This window comes from Passer domesticus, chromosome 2 (assembly GCF_036417665.1).
Source record: "Passer domesticus isolate bPasDom1 chromosome 2, bPasDom1.hap1, whole genome shotgun sequence".
NCBI classification, from domain to species: domain Eukaryota; kingdom Metazoa; phylum Chordata; class Aves; order Passeriformes; family Passeridae; genus Passer; species Passer domesticus.
The window spans coordinates 124,376-150,079 of record NC_087475.1 but is presented as its reverse complement, the minus strand read 5'-3'; the positions used below and the strand labels follow the sequence as shown (position 1 = coordinate 150,079).

General features: G+C 57.2%; 1 protein-coding gene across 2 annotated transcripts in view; it reads right to left on the bottom strand.

Annotated features, from left to right (window-relative positions):
• DCHS1 (dachsous cadherin-related 1) overlaps positions 1 to 24,576 on the bottom strand; it is a 44,030-nt gene extending 19,454 nt beyond the window's left edge. Inside the window, exons 1-7 of one of the 2 annotated variants that reach the window (XM_064404723.1) lie at positions 24,322 to 24,576; positions 18,365 to 20,179; positions 4,480 to 4,668; positions 4,150 to 4,381; positions 2,919 to 3,155; positions 1,622 to 2,641; positions 1,052 to 1,239 (exon numbers count right to left, since the gene is read on the bottom strand). In XM_064404723.1, coding sequence (XP_064260793.1) covers positions 1,052 to 1,239; positions 1,622 to 2,641; positions 2,919 to 3,155; positions 4,150 to 4,381; positions 4,480 to 4,668; positions 18,365 to 20,116 — 3,618 coding nt within the window. In that variant the 5' untranslated portion in view covers positions 20,117 to 20,179; positions 24,322 to 24,576. Of the gene's footprint in view, positions 1 to 1,051; positions 1,240 to 1,621; positions 2,642 to 2,918; positions 3,156 to 4,149; positions 4,382 to 4,479; positions 4,669 to 18,364; positions 20,180 to 21,642; positions 22,012 to 24,321 lie in introns of those variants that run through there. The other variant, XM_064404731.1, reaches the window with a different exon arrangement.
• Positions 24,577 to 25,704: the final 1,128 nt, after the last annotated feature.

Here is a 25,704-nt window from a genome sequence, read left to right as displayed (position 1 = left end):
AAGCCCTGCCAGCAGCTTTGCCAGCAGAGCAGGGCATGCAAGAAGATGGCTGGGCAAGGAATGACTGCACCCTAGGATGGGAAGGGAAGCAGCAATGAACAGGGAAGGCCTGTCTGGAGCTGCAGAGTGCCCCCAGGTCTCGTGTCACCCAGGTGGCTACCAACACAGTCCTGTCTGCTCTGACCTGTCTGGGGTGCCCAGCTCGGGCAGGACGTGTAACAGAGGGTGGCTGTCACCATCGTGGTGTTTTTGAACCACTCAGAGCCAGGGGCTTTAAGCACACAGCCTGACGTGCAGCAATGGATGTGCAGAGAGGGCATGGCTGCCCAGCTGTGGGCTGCCCTGGCTCTGTGCTGAGCAGGTGAGGCCAGGGCCCTGGCTGCCATCCTGCTCTGCTGCTGCCAGGGCCCCTCAGCTGGCTCCCTCGCTGGGGGCTGGTCCTCACCCAGTTCTCCTGAGCAGTACCCATGCAGCTGGGTCTGCAGCACGTGCAGTGCCCAGTGACTGCTGCCACCAGAGTGTGCAAGGAAAGCTTGGCAGGCAGATTCAGCAGATTCACAGAAAACTCTTGTGCAGGCCAAGCCCAGCTGGACAAGGTTTTCTTGACCTCCCAGAAAGACAAGTGGCTGTAGCCAAAATCCCCACACCCAGAGGGTGACAGCCTCGTGCATCTCCCTGCTCACCACTGTTCACCCTGGCACTACTCTGAACCTGTGTCAGGTTCAGGGCTCCTTTTGCTGTCCCTCCCTACAGGCATGTGTGAACCAAGAGCTTCTGCCTGCTGGCCAGTCCTGATTGTGCCAGAGCCCTCCAGAGTCCCTGCCTGCTCTGTGCACCAGGATTTCTGCCCTGCTCAAGGACATGCCCCTCCTGCCACATCTCAAATTTATGGAACTGTCCTGGCTGCTGCATGGATCCAACTCATGCCTGCTCATCTCCTACCCTGAAGCTCTTCTGGGTCCCCCTACCCACCCCCTTTTCCCCAGCAGTACCACCTGCCCCCACATCCAGAGGCCACCAGTCCCCATTGGTGCTTCAGCTGCACCCCTACCTGCACAGTTAGCTCCTGACCACTGCCCACATGGAGGAAAGCAGGAGCGTTGTCGTTCTCATCCAGCACAGTGACATAGATGGTTCCGGTGGCACTGCGAGGCGGTGCTCCCCCATCCTGCACAATCACCAGCAGCTGGAAGTTGGACTGCTGCTCCCGATCCAAGCTGTGCTTGGTGCTGACCTCTCCTGTGAGGGAGAATCCCAGAAGGGTTTGGGTTGGAAGGGACCTTCAAGCCCATCTTGTTCCACCCTGCTGCCATGGGCAGGGACACCTTCCATTATCCCAGGTTGCTCCAAGCCCTATCCAACATGGCCTTGAATACTTCCAGGAGTGGGGCAGGCACAAGAAGTGAGAACACTGATAAGCAGGGACACAGCTCAGCCCACAAACTGCATTAGAGCAGAGCCTGTGCTCAGCTGTGTTATTCAGGTGTGTTGCTGGAGCCCAGCACTGCGGGGGCAGTAAGGTGAATATTCTGCTGCTGCATTGGCCTGGCTGCCATCACTGCTGCCCTGTCCTGGGCTTTCTCACCAGACAGCCCCACCTAGGAAGCCAGGAGTCTCTCACCTGTCTGTGTGTGGATAAGAAAGTTGGGGTCGTGCTGGAGCAGGCGGTAGGTGAGCCGGCTGTTCTGCCCGGCGTCCCGGTCGCTTGCCATCACCCTTCCCACAGTGCTGCCAGGAGCCTGGTTCTCAGACACGGTGAAGAAGTACCGCTCCTCGCTCAGCCGAGGGCTGTTGTCGTTCTCATCGGTGACGCTGATCCGCACGGTGCTGGTGCCGGTTTTCCGCGTGTCCGCCGCAGCCCCGGTGCCTCCCACCGAGGCCAGCACCGTCAGCACGTACAGGTCCCGCGTCTCCCGGTCCAGGGCACTCTTGACGTACAGCCAGCCGCTCTCGGGCACGATGCCAAAGCTGGCAGCGTCCCCATCTGCACGCAGGTGGTAGGTGAGGGCCGTGGACTCCACATCGTGTGCCAGGGCCCTCACCTGAAGGAAGCGGGTGGAGACGGGAACACCCTCCTGCACCTCCACACGGTAGGTGAGAGTGTCAAAGATGGGTCCGTTGTCATCCTCGGCTTGCACGTGCACCAGCAGAGTGAAGGTGGAGCTGAGCTGGGGAATGCCACCGTCCCGGGCCACGATGGCCAGGCTGTAGGCTGAGGTGGCCTCGTACTGCAGGGCCCCGAGGAGCCGCACTGCCCCTGAGACACGCTCCACGACGAAGGTGCCCTCACCCCCCGACACCAGCTCAAAGGTCACCTGGCCATTGGCACCACTGTCGCGGTCCTCAGCCTGCAGGGTGTAGACTGTAGTGCCAGGCTCTGTGGCCTCTGGCAGCAGGATGGAGTCAGAGGGAGTTGGGAATGCTGGCGTGTTATCGTTCACATCTGACACGGAGATCTTCACACGCGTGTTGCTGTAGGCAGGGGGTGAACCGCTCCGGGCCTGGACATCCAGGATGAGAACTGCCTGGGACTCGTGATCCAGAGGCAGGCTGGTGCGGAGCTGCCCCGAGGCAGAGTCGATGGAGAAATAGCCATGAGGGTCCCCCGAGGAGATGGAATAGATGATGTCGTCAGCATGACCTGTGGGCAAGAGGACGGAGACAGAAGGAATGAGTTGCCATCCAGCTTACTGCCTCAGCCCCAGGGTCAGGAAGCTGTGGTCCAAGGGGTGCCCAGACATCCAGGTGTGCTTACACACTTGTGTGAGCACAGGTGCTGAGCTGGGTACACGCTCAGGTGTGAGTGTGTGGAGCTCTCAGAGCATGGCCACTCCATGAGGAAGTGTGGTGGATGCTGGACCTCAAGGATGGCATGGGGACAGGGAAAGTGGCAACATGCAAAAGGGACAAGGCCATACCTGGCGGGTTCTGGGCCTGGACAGCTCCCACACTGGCACCCTGTGGCATGTCCTCGGGCACGCTGAAGAAGTACTGAGCTTGCTCAAAGACAGGGGGTGAGACTGTGCCCTCCACGATGCTGATGTTTACCCGGGCATTCGGCTGGGCCTGCAGGCCCCCCCCATCCTGAGCAGAGATCACCAGCTGCACCAGGGTGTTGGCTTTGCCACTCAGAGACCATGACAGAGAAATGACACCTGAGGAAGAAAGTCATTGATGCGGCATTGTGCTGCACCCCTGTCACCTGGCACCAGGGGACAGGTCAAACCATAAGATGGAAAAGACAGACCAGAAGGGATAGGAAACAATGTGCATCACAGTGGGAGCCCAGCACGGAGGAGCTGGAGTGAATGAGTGGAGCTTTCCCAGGAAAGCCTCCCCAGATCCTCCACACTTTGTCTTAAACTCTGAGTTTAGCGGTGGTACAGGCTGTGGGACATGAGCCAGAAGGCAGGTCTTGGGAGAGGGAAAGGTGGGGAGAGAGCTTCCAATCTGGGGCACAGGGTGAGTGTCATAACACAGCAAGCAGGCCCTGGGCTGGCAGAGAGGATCTGAGAGGGGATATAGAAGTGAGGGACCATAGTTGATAGGCCTTACAAAGGAGGTGGCCCTGCATTAGGAGGGCTGGTAGGGCTCGTCACCTTCCCAGTCATCTGCTGGGAATTGAGAACCAGTGTGCAGATTCCCCAATGCGCCTTTCTGTCCTGCTGAGAGTCCCTGGCATCACATACCCCTACACCCACTTCCCCACCAGAAACTGCTCTGGCTTCAAGCAGATGCAGCCATTGAGAACAGTGAGATCAAGAGTGACAGAGTTATAGAGGAGAGTTAACTGAGATGGAGAAGAGGAGACTGGCAGGGACAAGAAAGGAACCAGAATAGAGCCTGATCATACAGCTGTGGATCAGCACACAAAAGGAAGGGCACAGTGAGTCGGAGATAGGGAATGGGAAGAAAAAGGAAGACAGGACAAATGAAGAACAGAACATGGAGTCAGGGGCTGAGTCTGGGAAGGGGTCACCAGAAGCTAAGGAAGCTTAGCAGGGAAAGATGTGGCAGGGAGAAGAACAGACGTACTCTGGAGACAGACTGCACTGCTGAGGTGGCCAAGCAGTGGCACTCAGCTGGTTTTGATCCCTCCCACATCACAGTGCTCCAACTGCTGCCTGCCCTGGCTGCCTGAGATCTCACCTGTGTCCTTGTTGAGGGAGAAGAGTGGGGGCGAGTTTCCCAGGACAATGCGGTATGTCACCCTGCCATTCAGCCCCTCGTCCTTGTCGTGGGCAGTGACACGCAGCACGGCTGTCCCTGGCATGCTCTGGGTGCTGATGCTGGCAGCGTACTCCAGCGGGTAGAACACCGGCCGGTTGTCATTCGTGTCCTCCAGGAACACCTTCACATACACCATGGAGTTCAGGCCGCCCTGAGGAGGCAGCAGATCAGAGACAGCGCAAGGACAGCAGCAGCCCCGGCACAGTGCTGGCTCAGCAGCGCTGTGTGCGCAGCCTCGCGAGCACTCACCCCATCCACAGCAGTGATGGTGAAGTCGTAGGCAGACGTGCCCTCATCACGGTCCAGGGGCTGCACCGTGCACAGCTGCCCTGAGTGCTTGTCAATGCTGAACTGGGTGGGGATGACGCTGCCGATGCCAGAGCCAATGGAGTAGGAAAGGGAGCCAAATGCACCACTGTCTGCGTCTGTGGCTGTCACCTGTGTGAGGGAAAGCACCACCTGAACAGAACAGAACCAGCCAGACCCAGCCCAGCACCACCACCGCACCCCAGTGCCACCTTCTGCTCCATGGCCACAGCCACCATGCCACCCTCAGAGCTGGCCATCACAATGCAGTGTGACAGCAAATGTGGCTCTTGTCCCAGACCAGCCACTGCTTCTTCTGCAGGACATGCAGCACTGCAGCAGAAGCAGCCCCTGCAACTCTATTCCTTCTTTTCTGCAAAGACACTCAGGATAGGACAGGAAGAAAGTCACCCCCCTGTCACCATGGCCCTGGCTGTGTCTTGCTCTCAGGGCTCTGTGTCTAGCAGCCCCAGACACGGGGCATGAGGATGGAGGGTGGCACTGCCCTGTGACAGTCCTGTCTCACATTGCCTGTAGCACAAGAACTGCACCCACTATGACAGACGTGGCAGGAGGAGGAATGCTGCTCCCGGCTTGCCCTCCCCAGCTCCTCCTTCGGGCTCCTACAGAGCTCAGGTCAGCAGAAACCGACTCCTGACTCCACATCCCTGCCCACAGCTCCTCCACCAGCTGGGAGCTCCATGGAGAACAAAGCTGGGGGACAGAGCTGGGGGAAGGCAGCTGGGCCAGGCCCGGGTGAAGTGGAGTTCAGGCCTCGTCAGCCACAGCTCCTCCCCGCAGCAGCCATGGGGCCTCGGCTCCGCACGAGGAGCGCAGGAACGCCGCGCCAAGCCAAGCCGAGGGCCCGGCTGGGGGCTGCGAGCCCGCTCACCGGGGATGGAGGAGCCAGGCTAGGGGGACACAGGACGGCTGGGCCTGCGGGGAAGAGTCAGCGGGCAGGGGTGGCACCACCCTGTCCTGAGCAGGAATGGGACACAGCACCTGCAACACCCCCAGCAGCCCTGCTGCCTGTGGTCTGAGGGGCTGCCTGCCGGGAGAAACTGAGACCACATCTCCAGTGAGCACTAAGCTCCTGTGCAGAGGAGCTGCTCCCCAACTTTGCAGCAGCTGCCAGAAGAAGCACCATCGAACAGCATCCCCCCTCCCCACTCCAGCTGCAGAGCACTTGGAAACACAGGTGCTGTGACAGAACTGGGTCAGGAGGCACTTTGGGAAACTGGACCTACCTAGAGCTCACCATCCCCCTCCCTACTGCCCCAGCAGAAAGCACTAATCTGACTCCGCTGACATCACTGGAGCTCCTGCACAGGTTACCAGAACAGGGGCTCCATGCTGCGTGTCATTAATGGGGTACCCAATTAACCTGTACCCACACCCTGTGTGCCTCTGCCTGCCCGGGATACAGCCCTGTACCCACACCCTGTGTGCCTCTGCCTGCCCGGGATACAGCCCTGTACCCACACCCTGTGTGCCTCTGCCTGCCCGGGATACAGCCCTGTACCCACACCCTGTGTGCCTCTGCCTGCCCGGGATACAGCCCTGTACCCACACCCTGTGCCTCTGCCCTGCCTGGGATACAGCCCTGTACCCACACCCTGTGTGCCTCTGCCCTGCCCGGGATACAGCCCTGTACCCACACCCTGTGTGCCTCTGCCCTGCCCGGGATACAGCCCTGTACCCACACCCTGTGTGCCTCTGCTGTGCCTGGGATACAGCCCTGTACCCACACCCTGTGTGCCTCTGCCCTGCCTGGGATACAGCCCTGTACCCACACCCTGTGTGCCTCTGCTGTGCCCGGGATACAGCCCTGTACCCACACCCTGTGTGCCTCTGCTGTGCCCTGGATACAGCCCTGTACCCACACCCTGTGTGCCTCTGCCATTCCTTGGGTCAGCTGCCAGCCTTCTCCACCAGTGCAGATGGAAATGCATAACCAGCTGCCACAGTGACTGGAATAGGTACTATATGGTAAATAAAGACTTTTCTTTCCTTCAGAATGAACTACTTCTCACTCTGAAGGTTATCCAAAATGCACATCAACTGCTTTTAATCACTGTAGAGCAACATGCTCTGCAGCAGAGCGAGATAGCAGCTTCAGGCTCCTTAGCCCGGGGACTCTGATGCTTCCAGAAGAGTCTCCCTTCCCCACCATAACTATCTTCTGATGGGTGCCACCCTAGGAATACCCAAAGGGGCAATACCCAGCTTCCTGCCACAAGACCTGGGCCAGGTTTCAGGAATAGGGAAGCAATAGATGAGCTCTCACTACTGTGTAGAGCAGCACCATCTCCCTGGCAGCTTCCTGGTACCCAGAGCCATGTTCCAGCATGATAGCTGGTGGACCAGCAGTCTGGTATCAGAACCAGCCCTGGCTGTGCAGCCAGGACATGGTATCCCATGGAGCTACTGCTTCACTGCTCCATCCTGTGGTGGGACCATCTGTGAACCACTAGTCCAACACAAAACTCTGCCCAATATGAGCCTACACAGTGTCTAAGAGAGGTCACATTACTGGTGCAACCACAGCTGCAGCCCTGCACCTGGTTCTTGTCTCCCTTGGATGGGTGATGCTAAACTGGTGCCTAGAGAGAAGCCACAGGAACAGCCACAACCTGCTGGACCAGGTGACAATGTTGGCTGAGTTCGGGGCCACTGGACACTTTGTGCTCTGCCACTGCGTGCACCCCAGTCCCAGCTCCCTGCCTGCAGACTGCTGATATACCATGTGTGAATCCCATGGGATGGGGCTGGCTGCCTGTGGGCAGCCCACACTCAGTAGGGCCTAACACGAGATCTGGGGACAGCAGGATCACTGCTGCAGCTGGGTGATGCCTCCTGGGGATTCCTGAGAGATATCAGAGGGACCACCAGACACACCAGGTATGGCAACCACCTCATTTCAGCTGGCATGCACTGCTGCAGACTCAGAGCACACGCAGTTTGAGACAGGGACACATTTTTAGCTGTGAGGGCAATTAGCCACCAAAAGGGCTCATTAAGGCCTGCGGTGAGTTCACCACTTCTGGAAATTTTTAAACCAAGCATGGACATTTTTCCAGGAACTTTGCTAGAAGCTAATGCAGGGCAGCCCCAGGCTCTGTATTTAGCATCCGCCCCAAATCTTGGATCCACAGCTGGTTTTACTGCAGCTCACTCATGAGACTCCTGATGTTTGCCTGAAAAATAGAGGGAAATGGGGTCAAGCTGCCTGTGGAACTGCCCAGGAAACTCTCCATTGGGGCTGTGCCAGTCCTGCTGCTCGAATGTGTGGGAGTCGGAGCCAGAGCTCTGAGCCTGAATGGAGCCCCCCTGCCCTCTCACCTCTGACTTCTGAACAGAGCCTGCACAGCCACTGAAGGCTTTAAGCACAAGGACATCAATGCTCTGCCAGGAGATTCCTGACCTGAAGCTGCCAAGGAAGCAGCAGTACCTGTGGAAGCTAGGATCACAGACCCCATGTTTCATAAAGAATTCCAGTGTCCCTGCAAGAATTCCAGTGTCCCCTGCCATCATCCAGCAGCTGGATCTGCTGTTCCCTAGAAGGGACTACTAAGTGGGGATGTGGCAGTTGGCAGTAGCTGCGACTGCAGTGGCCATGAAGCAGCAGATTCAGGATACTAAAGGGAGTGAGGAAGAGGAGAAGCTGAGTACAGACTCTGGATTGCAAGACAGACTTCAGCTTTTATAGGGAACTGGTCGATGGAAGGGATCTCATGGGAGGCAGCACTGAAGGCCAAGGCAGCTCAGGAAAGCTGGCAAGCCTTCAGGACAGCACACTCCAGAACAGCCCATCCCAGTGCTCAGGAAAACACAGAGACCTCAGCAGATGGCCTGGGCTAAGCAGGGGCCTCCAGGCTAAGCTGCCCTGCAAAAGTGGTGTATGCTAAGAGAACTGGGACTGTTCAGCCTGCAGAGGAGAAGGCTCTGGAGTGACCTAACTGGGGCCTTTCAGTACCTGAAGGGAGCCAATGAGATGGAGAGGCTATTTAAAAGGGCCTCAAAAACAGGACAGGGGAGAACTGCTTCACACTGACAGTGAGTAGGTTTAGATTGGATACTGGGAAGAAATTTTTCCCTGTGAGAGTGATGAGGCCCTTGCACAGGGTGTCCAGAGAAGCTGTGGCTGCCCCTAGATCCCTGGGAGTGTCAAGACCAGGTTGGACAGGGCTTGGAACAACCCGGTCTAATGGAAAGTGTTCCTACTCATGGCAGGGAGGTAGAAGGAGATGATATTTAAGGTTCCTTCCAACCCAAACCATTCCACAATCCTTTGAGATGGGCATAGAGGCAAGACACATAGTAGGAATCTATAAACATTGCCAGGCATGTCAGGAGTGTGTCAGCAAAGTCAAAGTTCAAGCCTAAGCGTGCCAAGAAGAGCCTCTGCACTGTGCTGGCAGTGGAGGCCTGAAGAAGGGCCCATTTCTGAGTGTGGATTCAGCAGCAGCAGGTACAGCTAAGACTGGGACACTCAGTGCCTCCTCCACCTTGGTCTCCACCAGCCTCCCAGGCCTCAATGCTGTTCAAAGGGCTTCAGAAAGCCTCCAGAGAGGGGTGAAGAGAGAGTCGGTATTTTCTTTGAAAAGATTGATCCCTGTGAATCCATGGGACTCAACAGGCTGCATCAATGGATGCTGACAGAAATGGATTTGTAGGGCTGCTCTTCACATGTGGGGGCAAACCAGGGGAGATCCCTGACACCTGGAGGAATGCAAGTCTCACATCCCACCTTCAACAAAGGCCAAAAAGATCATCTGAGGGTCTACCACAGCCACACTTTGGGCCCTAGGAGAATCATGGAGTGAGTCTTCTAGCATGTTTTAGGCCACATGAAAGATCCCGGAAGGAAAGAGGCATCATGGATTGACCATCCTGTTTGCTCTCTGTGGTGATGGGATCCGGGATCAAAGGGCTGACAGCTGTGGGTGACAATTGCCTTGACTTTAGGAAGGATTTTGACATCTTCTCCCACTGTCCTCATATCCAAGGCAGGATGTTCAGTTTGGAGGGCTGGGCAATCAGGCAGGTGAAAGACAGGTTGGGAGACAGGCTCTGAGGAGAGGTTCATGAGCAGGGCTCTGCCTGGCGGCCACAGTGAGGGAAAGGGTCTGGATGAAAGTGACAGAAGAAACACCTCTTTTCTGTCAGACGATGGATGCCAATGAAAAGGCATATGCCCTTGAGACCAAAGGATGTGTTAAGGAACCCAGGGATGACCGTGATGTGTTTTGAAGATTTTGTGGATAGGTGTAGAAGAGGCTGCTACCATGGCAGGGTTCGGGGAACACATCTGGGCTACCTTCTGCTGAAATCATTCACTGATCACTGTAATTGCATGGGAACACAGCTGCTGGCATCCAGTCCCCAGCTGGATTTGAACCTGGCAAGGGATGTCAAAGTCAACAAGAAGGGCTTCTGTAAGTACATTGGTGACAAAAGGAAGGCTGGGTAAAATGTAGGCCCACAGCTGAAGGAAACCTGGTGACATAGGACATGTAAAAGACTGGGGTACCTAATGCCCTCTTTCCCTTACTCTCTACTAGTAAGATGGGTCTCCAGGAGGCTCAGATCTCAGAGAACAGGGTGCAAGACATCACTGCCAGGCCCTTCACAATAATCTTTGCTCAATCATCATGTTTGGTGAGTCAGCCTGAAGACTGTGGGAAGGTATATATCTCCCATCTCCAAGAGTAAGGCAGGAGGACCCAGGTAGCTACAAAACAATCAGCGTCACCTTGATCCCTGTAAAAACGATGGAGCAGCTACTCCTGGAAACAATTTTTATGCAGGGGAAGGACAAGAAAATCATCAGGAGTGGTGAACACAGCTTCCCCTAAGAACAAATCATGCTTGATCCACTTGATAAATGACTGGCCTGGTGGATGACAGAAAAGGAGTGGATACTGTCAACCTGAAGTGCACTAAATTCTTTGACATTCTCTCCCATGAGATCCCCATTCAGCTGAAAACCAGCTGAATGCCTCCTTTCCAGAGAGTGGTGGGAAGGGGCACAATACCTACCTGCAGGCCAGTAGCTAGCAGTGTACCCCAGGGGTCAATCCTGCCTCCAGTCCTGTTTGGAATCTTCATTAATGACCTGTTTGATGGTGCAGTGTGTACCCTGAGCACGTTTGCTGATGACCCCAAACTGGGAGGAGTGGCTGATTTGCCAGAGGGTCACACTGCATCTGGAGCGACCTTGAGAGGCTGCAGGGAGGGACAAGAGGCCTCCTGAAGTTCATAAGGGACAGTGCAAAGTTCTGTCCCAGGGAAGAAACAATCGCCTGCAGCAGTAGATGCTGGGGGCTGCACCAGTGGAGAGCAGCTCGGCAGAGAGGCCCTCCAGGTTCCCATGGGTGCCCAGCTGAAGATGAGACAGCAATGTGCCTTTGCTGCAAGGAAGGAGAATGGTGTTCTGGGCAGCATCAGGGGGAGTGTGGCCAGCAGGTCAAGAAGAGGATCCTGCCCCTCTCCTCAGCAGTGGTGAGGCCACAGCTGGAGCTGTGTACAGTTCAGTATTCCTCAGTACTCATACAGTACAGTACTGGCTCCCCAGTATAGAAGATGGTCATACTGGAGAGAGTCCAGTGAAGGGCCATAAAGATGATGAAGGGACTGGAGCACCTCTCCTGTGACAAAAGACTGAGGGAGCTGGGGTGGTTCAGCCTGGAGAAGGGGTATCATTCATACAGGAAAGAGGGCAACAAGAGGATGGATCCAGGCTCCTCCCAACCGTGCTCAGTGTCAGGATCAGAGGTCATGGGCATACACTGGAACACAGGAGACTCCCTCTGAAGATCAGGAAGCACTTTTCCTTTATGAGGCTTCCCAGGAAAGTGGGGATGTCCAAGGCAACCAACTCTGGATGGTGCTGTTTGTGCATGGGGGGGTTGTACTAGACTATCTCAAGAGGTCCTTTCCAAACTCAACCATTCTGTGATTTCCATCCAAAGACCTCCTGAACACCCCAGTTCTCCATTGAGCTCAAATTGCCCCAAGAGAGCTGATCTGCTCCCCGTCCCTGCAGAGCAGCCTTAACCACACCGGGCAGTAGCATCTGCTACCTGCCCCTCCTTGCCCGCAGTGCGGAGAGAAGGCTTTTCTGGAGTGCCTTGCAGCTGGGCAGAAGAGCATGCAGCGGCAGCACTGTGGCCACCACGGAGCAGAAGAGGACAACAAAGGAGAACAGCAAGATGACTCAGGGTTAGGCAGCAAGAAACCAGAGCACCAGACTTTGAAAAGGAAGCGGCCAAGTGTGCCTCTCCCCACTGCATGGAGAGCTGGGAGGGCAGTGATGGGTATCAAGACCTTGCAATTTCACACCCTCCTCCCAGTACCCCAGCAAGACAGGAGGAACAAGTGGGGCCAAGGCACAACAGACTTCCTACATTTCCCAGAGATGGGGATGGATGAAGTACAGCCCCACAACAAGGTCATTCACCCTGTGGAAGTCAAAGCTACCCCTTCCCATAGAGCCATCTCAAGCACATCACCAGAGCCCCTCATACACATCTCCTGCCTACCCGTGTCCCCACCCAGCCCACAGTGCTGTGAAGTGATGGAGCACTGCTCAGCAGCTCGGGCTCCATTCCTCAGCCATCCTCCCCACTCCAGCCAGCGCAGTCAGCAGGCAGGGAACTCATCTGGAGCCTGGCCATGGCTGGGGCTCTGCTGCGCACATGTTGTGCTGTGGCTTTGGCAAACATCTGGCTCTGGGGCTCCCGCCCCTCTGAGTGACGGCTCTTGGTGGGAGAGGAGGGGAGGCTGGCGCCAGTGTGGTCAGCGATCCCACGCACGGCTCCCTGCGCCTGAGTGCGTGCCAGCGTCCTGCCCTCCCAGCCCTGGCACAGCCACTGACCAGCTAAAAGTGGCCAGGGAGCAGCCACACAGCTATTTCAGGAGCCGTTCCTGTCTCCAGGGCTTTGTCTCAGCCTCCAGCACACTCGGGTCTCAGGGGAGGGAGCAGGGTCAGGGTTTGGCCCAGCGACAGTCCAGCACACGTGGCCAAGGCGAGGGTCAGAGCCCATGGCTACCAGAGCCCCCTGTCCAGGGAGCCCCAGCACAGCTGCCGGCGCTGCTGCCTCGCACCACTGCATCCCCAAGGCCCCAGGCACAGGCAGGAGTCCGGCTGGTGGTCCCACAGCCAAGCCTCCACCCTGCCCAGAGCAGCTGTGGCTGCCCCAGCCCTGCCATCCAAGGCCAGGGTGGAGAGGGCTTGGAGCAGCCTGGTCTAGTGGAAGGTGTCCCTCCCCATGGCAGAGCGTGGAACGAGATGAGCTCCAAGGTCCCTTCCCACCCTTCTGTGATTCTGTGACAGACACAGGGCTGCCAGAAACACGTGTAGCTGGGCATGGGGAGCAGGGGCTGCCCTGAGATGGGCTAAAGCCTTGGGTTCAAAGGGTGAGGGGCAGTGGGTTAACCACAAATACTGGCAGGGAGGCAGGATGTGATGGTAGGGCTGGGCAAGAGGTGAGGGAGCCTGGGAGTGCCCAGCACCCTTCTGGGAGCCCAGGAGCCTCCAAGCACAGGGACAGACCAGGGCACAGACGGACGAGGAGTGAGGTTCTGCATCTGGGTTCCCAGGTGTCCTTGCTAGTGAAATGGCATCTGCAGCCAGGAGCTATGGGGCATAGGGAGCCCATAGAAGGTGCAAGAGCTGGAAGAGTGCTGAAAGTGGGGGGCTTGAATGGGGCAGCCACAGCACAGGGCAGAAATGGCAGGACCTTGGGAGGCACTGAAACCAGAATGAACCCAAACCAGAGTGTGGGGCTAGGTTTCAGCCATATGGAGCTCAGGCAGAGAGCGCTCAGAGAAGGTCTATACAAAAAGATGGGACACAGATCAACAAGATGTGCAGGAGAGACTGGGCTGGGGTCAGCACAAGATTGAACATGCCAGGCAGGGTGAGCCTAGAGAGCAAGGTCAGGATGGGGCCCCCAACATCAGGAGGACATGGAGATGCTCTGGAGGCAGGCTGGGCGAGATAGGGGTGTTCAACTCCAAAAAGGCTCCAGGGAAACCTTCCAGTGCCTAAAGGGGCTCCAAGAGAGCTGGAGGGACTTTGGGTAAGGGCCTGGACTGACAGGGCAAGGGGGAATGGCTTCACACGGCCAGAGGACCAGGTTAGATGGCATATTGGGAAGGGAGTTCATCCCTGTGAGGGTGGTGAGGCCCTGGCACAGGGTGCCCAGAGCAGCTGTGGCTGCTCCACCCCTGGAAGTGTCCAAGGCCAGGACTGGTCTAGTGGAAGGTGCCCCTGCCCACGGCAGGGGGTTGTAACTGGATGATCTTTAAGGTCCCTTCCCACGTAAAACCATTCTGGGATTCTACGGGGAGCACGGAGAGGCTGGCATGTCCCAAGGGCTATGCAGGTGGAGGAGAGCTGCCCTGGGTCACAGTGGCAAGGGTCCTGGGGGAGAAGACAACTGCGGCTGGCACTGACTGAGGGGTGTGGGGAGAACAAGAGGGAGCAGAAACTGGGGTCCAGGGGGGGAGCATGCTGGTGAGTGGGGCCACAGGAGGGGGGCAGAAGGACTGGCCCTTTGGAGGGCTGCATGTGTGGGTGGGGCTGTGGGTGGACATGGATGAGTGAGCTGTGTGAGCAAGGGCAGCGGTAGGAAAAGGAGTTCTGTGGGGCCTAGAGCCGAAGCAGAGGTAAGGGAAAAGGGGCAGCTGTGAGGAGGCTGGGGATTGCACGGAGGAAGGAGGGAGCTGTTCGAGGGGGTTGGGAGGAGGAGCAGAGGATGGGGGGAGAGCAGCGCGAGGGGCTGGGGCCTCTCAGCTGCAGTGGAAAAGCTGCTGCAGCTCCAGGGGAAATGCTACTTGAATTAATCATGGCGCTGGCTGCTGTGCCAAGCCCAGGAGGAGGCTGCTGGCAGCGCAAGGAAATAACTTTCACAGGAATTTGGAACAAATGCAGCTCTTCTGGCGGTAACAACAGCACTCACCTCCCCCCACAACCTCCCCATGTACCAGCATCTCCCCATGTCCACACTCCTGTGTACCCCCAGATCCCCCCACATGGCAGCCTGCTCCTCAGGACCATGATAATCCCCCTCCCTTGTTCTTGCCCCCCAGCACGCTCCCAGGCGTGTCCCCATCTCGCTCTGGAAAGCTTGTCTTCCTGTTTCCAAGGAGGGGGAGGCCTGCTCTATGTTGTGCAAAGGTCTGTGAAAATAGGTTGACACTAAATCCCTTGCCCTAAGAACACAAATGCATGCAGCAATGCCTCCCTCCCAGCACTCTCCTTGCCCGCAGTTGGTGAGCACTAGTCCTCGTGCTGCCCCAGGGTCCATGCATGGCTACGCTCCGTGTCCCTGCACAGCCAAGGCACCAGGAGCAGCCCTCCAGACTCTCTTCGGTAACACAGTGTATGTGGCCTGGTGTAGCCTACAGCTCTTCACCCAAATCTTCCTCCCTGAGGCATGGCCCGTGGGGTTGTGCCAGTGCTATGCATGTAGCATTGCCCATCAATGTCCCATGAACCACAAACCAAAAACTCATCAGACTTGTCCTCAAAACCACAGAGACTCTACACTAGGTGCATTGCTGGTCAGCTTTTAACTTCTGATGTTCCCCAACATTTGTGTATGGGTGCAAAGGCAGTATGTGAACCCTGGTTCCAAAATCATCAATACTGGATATATGCAAGAATCAATAATCCACCACTCCATGTCATCCAGGTTGCTGTCCAATCAGCTCATGCTCACCACATGGGGTTCACAGTTCTCTCTGCCAGAGCACAGACAATACTTGATTTAGCATGAAGAGTCAGAAAGGCCCAGAAAAACACTATCTTACCGTGCATGCAGTGTGCTGGTACACAGTCAAATGTTTAAAGCAAATTTAAACCAGCCGGGTGAATTTATACCAGAGCAGTGCTTCACATCACGGACCACAGCATTGGAACGGGGTCCAGTGCCCTAAAGCTTCTGCATCATCAGCTCATGGAGGCAGAGAGGAGCAGGGCAGCCAGCTGGGGACTGTCTCCTGCTCCATTTTCTGCTGGTCTCATGTTCACTGCTATCCTGGGCTCTGTCTCCACCAGTGTTTCTTTCTCATCTCAGATTTGAACAGGGAGTTTGCTATTTCCTTTGCTTCATGCTCAGTCTGCTACTGTGGACCTGGCCCATAGTAAACATGAGTAATAAACAGAGAAGATGTTATGAGTTCCTTTTTCTTTCTCAGAAGCTCAGGCCAGCAACCTGCTCTGCTCATCCCTGCTCATACTCAGACACAAAGACTGTCCCGCAGACAGAAATGAGTCTGCAAGGGAGCAGATAGTCTGTAGCGATTGTTCGGGTCTCTCCTGCTCACTCGCGGGGATTCCTTCCTTCCCCACCTTTCTGTCTGTGCATGGAGAGTAGACATCACTATCTAGAAACAGGCCTCATCCTCCCGGGGTTTTCTCCTTAAAAATGGGGCAGACTGACAAAGAAGCAAACCCACTGAGTTCTGTGCTGACCCGAGTGACTGTCCTGTGTCCTGTACCTCATCTGGCAGGGCCTGCCCGTGACCTGAGTACTCATGACCATTATGTGGGCCTGGACCAAACCCAGGCTTTGATAGAAATGCTTTACTGTCCCGAGGCAGGGTGAGCCCCAGCACCTGGAAGCCATAGAGAGATGGAGTCAAGCAGGAGCAATGGCACAAAAGGGCTTTGGGGGCAGCATACTGGACAGGGGTAACTTCCTGGGGAACAGTGCTGGGCACTGGCCACCATGAGCCCTGGCAGCACCTCTGAACCCTTCCTGTGTGAGGCAACAGGGGTGGCCATGCCAGGCAGCTGTGCTCCAAGCCCAGGGCTCCCTGACCTGGCTCTGCCCAGCTCCCAGACTTGGCTGGCTGCTGCTGCATCCTCGATCAAGCCATGGGCCTGGCCAGCCTCCTTTCCCATCCTCTCACATTTCCTGGCTCAGAGGAAGCAGCAGCAGATGTGTGAGCTGTTTGCTTTGTGCCGAGGCCGCGCGGGAGTTACCTGTGCTCAGCCCAGACGCGCTGTTTCCAAACGAAACACCAGCACTAAGCCAAGACCATGGAAACGCGGCCAAGCCTTGGCCACCGCCGGCTGCCAGGCCAGCCGTGTCCCTGCACAGCGCAGAGCCAGGCAGCCATGCGCTGGGCACTCTTCTGGGTGCGCCCCACAGCCGCAGCTCCTCTGCAGGGCGCTCTGCCTCCAGCCCGGCCCCACACCCGCAGCCAGGAGCCCAGCCGCCATCTCCGATTGCATTTCCAGAACGCCTTCCCACACGGCGAGCAGCGCTGAGCAGGAAGGCACGGACAAGGAAAGAGGGGGGCCTCCCTTCGGGGGCTGTGCACAGGCCTGGGGCTGCCATGCATGTCTGCTCTGACCCTGGCCCTCACCCCAGCCCTGACCCTTTCCCCACCTCTGTCCCCAGCCCTGCCCCATCCCCACCCACCCCACACTGGGACAGTGTGTAGTGTTGCCCTGCACACACCAAACCCAAATCTCCCCTGACCTACATCTTCCTCCTCATCACCCACTCACTCCTTCTGCCCATACTTCCCCCTAATCCTTCCTTGACCTGTCCCCAAGCCCCCTGACCTATGCCATCCTACACTTGTCCCAGCTCCATATGCCTTCTCTATTCCACACCTGGCCCTTGCTCTCACCCAATTCCTCCTTCCTGCCTCACTCCTACCCCATCCGCTGCACTCACTCCCCAAGCCCCACTCCAGCACTCCCACCCCACACCATCAGTCACCTGCATGCACACACACACCCCCACAGCCCACCCTCCCCAGCCCACACTCACACCCCCCATGCCCCTGCAGTGTACCCACAGGGCACCCAGCGACCATTCTTTCTAGGTCTCCAGGGTGACCTAGGACCCTTTTTCTTGGCTAAGTCACAGCACCTCCTCCAGCCTTGTCTTATGGACCCCAGAATTTATGTTCTTCCTGTCCCCTTGGGCCCCTCTCACCAACCTGGCTGCAGAGCTTCTCACGGTCCCAGCCAGACATCCTCATGCCCTACACCTCCAGCAAGGAAGTGCCCCCAGTGCCACTGGTGCTTGTCCCAATGGACAGCCTGGATGCTGCCATCGTTGGTAGTGCCTCACTGCACCCCCACACCTGCCCTCACCCCAACTCAGGCAGGTGGCATCACCTGTCCCAGGAACCAGGACTCCGGGACCTGAGCTGCAGCAGAAACACCGAACACAGGGAACACAGACCACACAGAATCCCAATGGCATCACTAACTCAGCACAGAGCTTTTGGAGGCCCAGCAGCTCTCCAGCCCCAGCTGCGACCCCTTGCCACATAAAGGCTGGTGCAGCAGCACGTGTCTCAGCTCATTAGTTCGCTACCATAATTAATGCTAATGCTCACAACCAGCCTCACCAACACTGATGAACTTGGGCTAATGACCTCACATGAGGAGAGGGAAGTTCAAAGCCTGGCTAGAGGCAGTTTCCCAGAGGCAGTATCACATTCCTTAGCCCCGATTTGAGTGTCCTGGCTGAAAGGTAGCTCCATACTGATGCAAGCAAGGCCTGGCACAGCAGGACCCACCTCAACAGAGGCTCACACCATGCTCTGCAGGATGGGCAGCTTTGTGGTGTGCCCAATGGCAGCGGCATTGCCCACTGCTTGCACACAGAAAGGATGTACACGACTTGGCCCCGTTCCGGACTCACACCAAGGGTGGGGATCTCTGCTCCGGCATTCCTGCTGCAAACACTGCCCACCAAAGCCATGACACCTGCACCAAACACCCTGCAGGTCTCCCACCCCAGCCCTGGCTGTGCCCCTGCCGAGCTCCGGCCTCAATATCTGTACCTACCTGCAAGAAGCAGGTCCCAACAGGGGTGTTCTCCTTCAGGGACACGTTGTAGAAGTTACTCCTGAACACTGGCTCATTGTCATTGACATCCTGCAAGGCCACGTGCACCACAGCTGAGGAAGAGAGGGCAGGGGTTCCCCGGTCTGTGGCCAGCACAGTGAGCTGAGGCTGAGGATCCTTTTCATAATCCAGTGGGGCAGCAGTGGTGATGATGCCAGTGGCAGGGTCAATGGTAAACCAGCTGGAGTGGGTGTCGCGGCCATGCAGAATGCTGTACCGCACCTCCCCATTGGGACCCTGGTCCTTGTCACGAGCTGTCACCTGCAGGACAAAGCTGCCTGGGTACACCACCTCAGGGATGCTCTGCTTGTACTCCTGCTGGTCAAAGAGCGGGGGGTTGTCATTAACATCCATCACCTGCAGCACAAAGGCTGATTCTGCCCGGAGTGGGGGTGTTCCTGAGTCAGTAGCTGTCACCCGCAGATCATAGGAGTCTCTTTCTTCCCGATCCAGAAGTTGGTCAACACAGATCAGATAGATTATGTTGTCCTTGGTAGTGAGGGCAAACTTGCCATCTCCTCCCTCCAGCGTGACATTGACATTGGAATACTCTCCATAGTCGGGATCAGAAACAGAGATGCGTGCCACATACTGTCCGGGCTGGGCTCCCTCGGAGATCTGTGGGGAGCCATCCTCACTCAGAAAGATGATGGTCATGGTGGGCTGGTTGTCATTGTAGTCACGCACATGGATAGTGACAAAGGCTGTGGTGACCTCAGGATGGACAGCCTTATCCCTTGCCTGCACCACCAGCTCATGCACCTTCCTCACTTCATAGTCCAGACCCTTGTTGAGCTTGATGACTCCAGTCCGGGCATCAATGGTGAAGTACTGGTCAGGATCGCTCTGCCGTCGGTTGATCTCGTAAATCACATCCCCATTGTCACCTTCATCTGCGTCAGAGGCAAAGACCTGCAGGATGCTGCTGCCAGGTTTCAGATTCTCTGAAATGAGCGTATGATAGCGGCTCTGGTTGAAGCTGGGGGCATTGTCGTTGATGTCCTGAATGGACACATCCAGTGTCATCTGGGTGCTCCGAGGCGGAGAACCCCCATCGTAGGCTTCCAGCAGCAGTGAGTACGATGAACGGTTCTCCCGATCCAGAACGTTGCTGACCACCAGGTCCAAATACAGGACCCCGTTGGGCCCTCGACGCGTTTCCAGGCGGAAGGCCTGCCCCACATTCCCTCCCTTAATCATGTAGCCTTGTGTGTTCAGGAGGCCACTGTCAGCATCAAAGGCCGGGTCCAAGGGAAACCTGCTGCCAATGGGGGTGTGCTCTGGGATCTGAAAGGTGCTGTGCTGTTTGGGAAACGCTGGGGCATGGTCATTGATGTCATTCACTTGGATGTTCACTTCTACCGTGATGCCCTCTGGGGTGACAGCAATGAAGCTGTAGTGGTCCCGAGTCTCCCGGTCCAGGACACGAGCTGTTTTGATGATCCCTGTATTCTCATCTATCCCCAAGTCAGTGGAGACGCCACTGCCCTCCTGTGCTGAGATGAAATACATGTAGGCACTAGTTTCAGGGGGTAGGCCAGCACTGATATCCCCAATGATGGTGCCAGCCGGCTGCTCCTCATCTATTTGTAGATCCAGGGTGCCCAGGACAGCAGAGCCCATCCCTGCTCTCAGGCCCCCAAGAATAAGCAGCTCCAGCAGAAGCATTGTTGACCTCTTCATTTGCTCCATGGCTGGCAACTAGCAGAGCAGAGGGTGGCTTGATCTCCTTTGCAGAGTTCGCTTTAATCCCGCCTGGAATGCAGACCAGAGGATACTGGTTAAGAGGGAGCAAAGGAAGGACAGAAAACAGCCTGGAGAGGGAAGGCCTGCCAGGTACCTGCTGCCTGATCACTACGTAACGCCTGTCCCTCACAAGAAGCAAATATGACAGTGTGTCAGAGCCTGCCCAGAACAAAAGCCTGGGACAGCACCTGGAAGCAGCTCACACTGACAGTGCACCGAGGTGAGCAGCTAGGACCCTGTCACAGAGGGGCTTCCTACATCCTCAAGAGCTCTTTCCAACCACTGCCCACCTGGCAGTACTGGCATCAGCTGCCCCAGAGCAGCATGCCCCTGTGTCTTTAACAGCTGAATGCTTCCTGAGAGGTTCGGAGCCTGTCTGCAAGAGGACAGAGGTTTTTGGGCAAACAGCAGCCTTGCATCTCTCCACCCTGAAAAAAACTGGTCTCAAATTACAAGATAGCTCAGCCAGTCACTGGTTGAGACCCTAGCCCCCACCCCCCTCTCTCCCCAGCAGTGTGCCTTTCAGGACCTCAGGGACATAGGTGCCAAAAACCCATGAAGTGCAAATCTGGTGTCCCTGGGAAGGAGCACAGAACTGAGTGGGCTTCCATCCAGTGAACAATAAATCAAAAAGGATGTATTGCAAAGGATGTGCCCACAGCTGGGAATGCCCGGGATAGAAGCAGACCGTGCTCATTGTTTGGGCTGGCACGGAGATCTGTGGTGCCCCAAGCCGGTACCATGGAGGGCGGTGGCGGTGCCGTAGGAACGCAGCGACTCCCTCGGAGCTGCCAGCTGCTCCGTCCCACACCCTCCGCCGCTCACTCCCCTCCTTTGTCTCCTTCTCGCTGCTCCTTGCTGGCTCCGGCTCCTTCCCTCCCTTTCCCCGTAACTGCATTTCATTGCAGCAGTGGGGGAGGGCCGCAGCCAGCCGCAGCTCCTGCAGCGCTGCAGCCGGACACGGCAGGTCCGGAGCGCCGTGCCCAGCCCTGCCCTGCCAGCCCTGCCCTCCCTGCCCTGCCCTGCCCTCCCGACAGCGCCGGGAACAGCGCACACGGGGCTGCCGAGCAGCACCGACCCCAGCACCCGCTCGGCCCCAGCGAACGAGGCTCCGCGGTCTGCGGGGATGGCGGCAGCATGAGCTCACACTTGGACTCTCTTGAAAGCGTTTGCTGCTGGGCCCATAACCACACTCAGGAGCCGCTCATGTCAGATGCGGGAGCAAGAACCTCCCTGTCTTGGGGGATGGAGGTGGCTGGCAATGCCTAGTTTGGGGACTAAGAATATCAGCCCTTGACCAAAGAACTCCACGGCGCTGTTAACCCTTTCCAGGGCACGTGATGGTGTTCTTGGGTTCCCTTTCCCACCTCGGATCAGCTGTCTAGATTTTTTATTTTTCCTGTGTAAATCCTGGGTTAGTGACAGAAACAAAATAATTTAAAAGTATTTTCTACTCATAAAAAAATGTTTACTTCAGTGGGCATCTGGTCTGAGGCCTATCCACACAGTCTGAGGTAAATCCACATGCTCTTCTTGCACCCAGCAGGTGAGAACCTTCACAGTGTCCTAGGACCTGAAGTCAAAAGAAATACTTTTGTGTGCTGTGATTTGGGAATCTGCACGAACTCAGTGGTCCTAGACAGATCTGCCTCTCTGTTGGAGCTAGTTTTAATTCCCCAGATGGAGGGATAACTATCTACCCCCAGAACATGCAGTGCTGGAGGAATGGGGTGTGAGGTAAATTCTGTGATTAGATTGCACCATTCTAATGGTGCTTCAGATGCTCAGGTCATGGGAAGGGCCCAGGCAGAGTTTAAAGCCTTGGTAGGAGCTTAGACAAAAAAAAAAAAAAAAAAAAAAAAAAAAAAATTGTAGAAATAAACAAGTAGAGGGCCAGAATTCCCTGGGGCAACCTCAGTGACTAAGGACAGGATAGAGATAACAGTTCTTGGGTAGTGTCTGGAAGAAATCAGGGCATAGACATGGGGAAAAGCCCACCTGGTTCCATTAGTAATGCTGCCTTGAGAAGCCAGTGAGGCTTTATGGGCTGCTGGAGGGGAGAAGAGGGACTTGAAAAGCAAATCTGGGGAGTGTGAAGAGCAACTAAGAGCACTAGCACAACCATGGAACAAAAATTAGGGTCCCTGGGCTGGAAAACTGGTGATGAAAGCCTGTATAAGCTTCTTCAGTTCCATCCTCCCTGGATGTGACTGAGTAGTTTCACAGCAAGCCTATCTTTCAGCAAAAGGTGGAACTGAACATTACTAGACTGCACCAGCTGGAGGTACCAGCCATCCTTGGTACCAGCAGACCCCTGTTACAATGAGGTCTGCAGGTTTGGGTCAGAGGGAAACAGCAGTGACCTCAGTGGATGCAGAGTCACAAAATCCGAACAGCTGCTTTCAGTTAGCAGAGAGCTCAGTGCAGGGCTGGCTTGGCCGGGCTGTGTAACGTGAGCCACACTGCCCCGCTCCCTCCCTGTCCCTCCCACCACCGGGCACCCTTGTGAAGGAAGAACGGCAGCAGGAGTCTCTGAAGAAAACTGCCAGGATGAGAATCTCTTCACATAGGTCTTTGAGGTCCAGAGCCATGGTGAGGAGGTTGACAGGAAGGGCAGCTAAAATGGAGCGAGCTGCAACATCCATCTAAGCCTAGAGCTGGCAGGCTGGGGCACCAGGAGAGCCCAGCCTACACGTAGCAGATGCGTGATATTTTGAAAGAAAAAAGATATGGAATTACATTGGGACCACTGTGTGCACCCTTGCCAGCAGCAGCTTGTGCCTTCTGTCAGCCACGAGAAAGGGGAAGTGGGCTCCCAGCAGCCCCAGCAGAGGAGCTGGAACGACGGCACCCACTGTGCATGCCACAAACAGATGTCAGAGTGCTTGCTGTGCGAAGGCTCCATGAAAGCTGCAGATGCTGCTGATGCCATAACCTAGGTCTGACATGAGAGGCCATGGCTCATGTAATGATGTTTTTGAGACTCCAGTCCAGAAGAGGAAGCCTGTTTAATCTTTGCTGAGCACTGGTCACTGACATGAAATATGCTTTCCTCCTGTACATTCGCAGAGATTCTCTAGTTTCAGATGATCTGCCCTCGAAACCATGCACAGCCTCGACTTGCCTGCAGTGCAGCCTTGGGTTAACAACTCACTTCCATCCTCTACTCAACCTACCACTACCTACAGCCACCTCCGTGCCTCCCGGCTCTCCTCCCATCTCCCACTTGGGCCTGCAGGACCGGTACCCTTCTGCTTGCTCCCAGCCCGGCCACACATCCTCATGACCCTCTGACACGGCCCTGAGCAGGCAGAGCGGCGGTGGCACTCCTTTTCTGCTGTGCAGTCAAATCCCTACTGCATCCTTGTGAATCCCATTTTTGTGCCACACTGGGGCTCCCCGCGGGCTCTCCTGTCTCTCAGAACGCATCCCTCACAAAGGAAAGTCTAATGAAATATTTCCGCGCCGGAGCCAATTCCCACAGTCCCTGTCTCGGGACATCCCCGCTGCATTGGCCCCGGCCAGACTGCGCCCACCGCCAAGGCGCTGCGGGGCCTCGCCTGCTCCCTGTACACTGCAGCCCCCGGCTCTTGGGGCTCGTTCTCCCCCGAGCTCCGGCCTCCCGGGGCTCCCCGGCCGCCGGGCCCAGCGGCCGCTGCCGCTCCCTGTCCCCGGCGCTCCCGGACGTCCCGCACCGGGCGGTCTCGGTGCCGGCGTTCTGCCAGCCCCGCTCCCCGCTCCGCCCGGGCTCGCAGCCCCCGCCCGGCGCCTCCTCGGTTCCGCTGAGCGCCCTCCTCTCGGCGGGTCTGCTCTGCAGCGGCACCGTGAGCGCCCGGTCCCGTCCCGTCCCGTGCCGTGCCGTGCCGTGCCGTGCCGTGCCGTGCCGTGCCGTGCCGTGCCGTGCCGTGCCGTGCCGCCCGGCAGCCGGAGCGCCGGGGCCGCCAGCGAGCCCGGTCCGGCCGCGGCTCCGCGGTGTTGCGCCGCCTCGGGCGCGTCCCCCCGTTCTCCCCCGCCCCCCCGCCCCCAGCTCCATTGTCTCCGCGGCGGAGGCAGAACAAAGCGCCTGGTCCCGGTCCCGGTCCGGTCCCACCGTGCGACGATGCTACCGTGCGGGGCTCCGGCAGGGACCGAGCCCCGGCGCTGGGACTTACACTGCGCGTCCCGTGCCGGCGGCGTTCACATCCCGCAGGGTCCGGCCCCGCCACGACGTCCCGCAGGCTGCCCGCTGCTCCGGCGCCGAGGTCTCTGCAGCACCGCCGGCCGCTCCAGCGCCCCGAGCGCTCCGGCGCTGCCCCGGTGCCGCGGCCGCCCCGGTGCGGCTGTGGCCCCGCGGAGCGCTCGGCGGCGGGTCGGCGCTGGCTCGGAGCTGGCTCGGCGCGAAGGCTCCTGCTGAAACCCGACCCAGCGCCGCCCTCAGCCCCCCGCTCCCTCCGCCGCCCCCCTCCCCGCCCCGCACCGGAGCGCGCCGGCGGAGCGCGGCCTCGAGGCGGCCCCGGACGGGCGAGCGGGGGTGCGGGCGGTGCGCCGGTATGGCCGGGCTCCAAGGGGCCGGGGAGCAGGATCGGCACGCAGAGGGAGAAAGGGCTGGACCCGGGGTACAGAAGGATGGAAGGAAGCGGTGGGTGCCGGGAGTCCGGGAGAATGGGAAGGGGTTGGCAGGAACCGGAGCAGGAGTGGGACGGGACCGGGCAGGGAGAGGGCTGGGCAGGGGATGAAACGAGGCTGGGGGTATGTGGGGACGTGATCATAGACCATTCTTTCCTCTCTAGCGCAGTTGCTTCTTCAGCACATAACCCAGAGCTCAAGTACCTGTGACCTCCCAACACCTTGACTCACATCAGGGCTCCTAAGGTCCAGCCTGGTCCAGGCTCACTCAGTGTGCCTGTGCTACAAGGGACTGGGGCTCCACCAGTCTATGCCAGGGAAAAAAACAATACTGATGACTGTCCAGGCATCTCCACCAGCAGCTGGCTCCTCAGCTTGGCTTGGCCACTTAGGCAGCTTTTCCCTGCTCCAGACAGGTCTCAGCAGTCTGTGTGTCTGTTGGAGCCATGCAGCCTCTAGGGCCAGCATCCACTGCTGGACCTTCTTTGATTTCTTAGTGGAGAAACTGCTGTTGACTAGGGTCTGTTGCTAAGGTCATCTGCTGAAGGCCATGGTGCTCTGAGATGGTCAGATGGTCCTTGCAATCTTGTGCCTGTTCCAGTTCCAACAACTTCAGCCTTGACTTGGCTATCACGCCTCTTATTTCTCTGACAGACCTTTAATGACATTTTGTGTAGAGTACAACAGTTCTCAATCCCCACGTGTAAGAAATTAGTCAAGGAAGGTGAGAGACTGGCACAGCTGAGTCAGGACCTGCTGGTCAAACTAAAGAGCAAGATGGAAACACACAGGCAGTGGAAACAGGAACAGGTATCCCAAGAGGAACATAGGGACCTTGCCCAGCTGTGTAGGGAAATTGTGAGGAAGGCTGAGGCACAACTGAAGCTGACCTTGGTGAGAAATACAAAGAATTATAAAAAGAGTTTCTA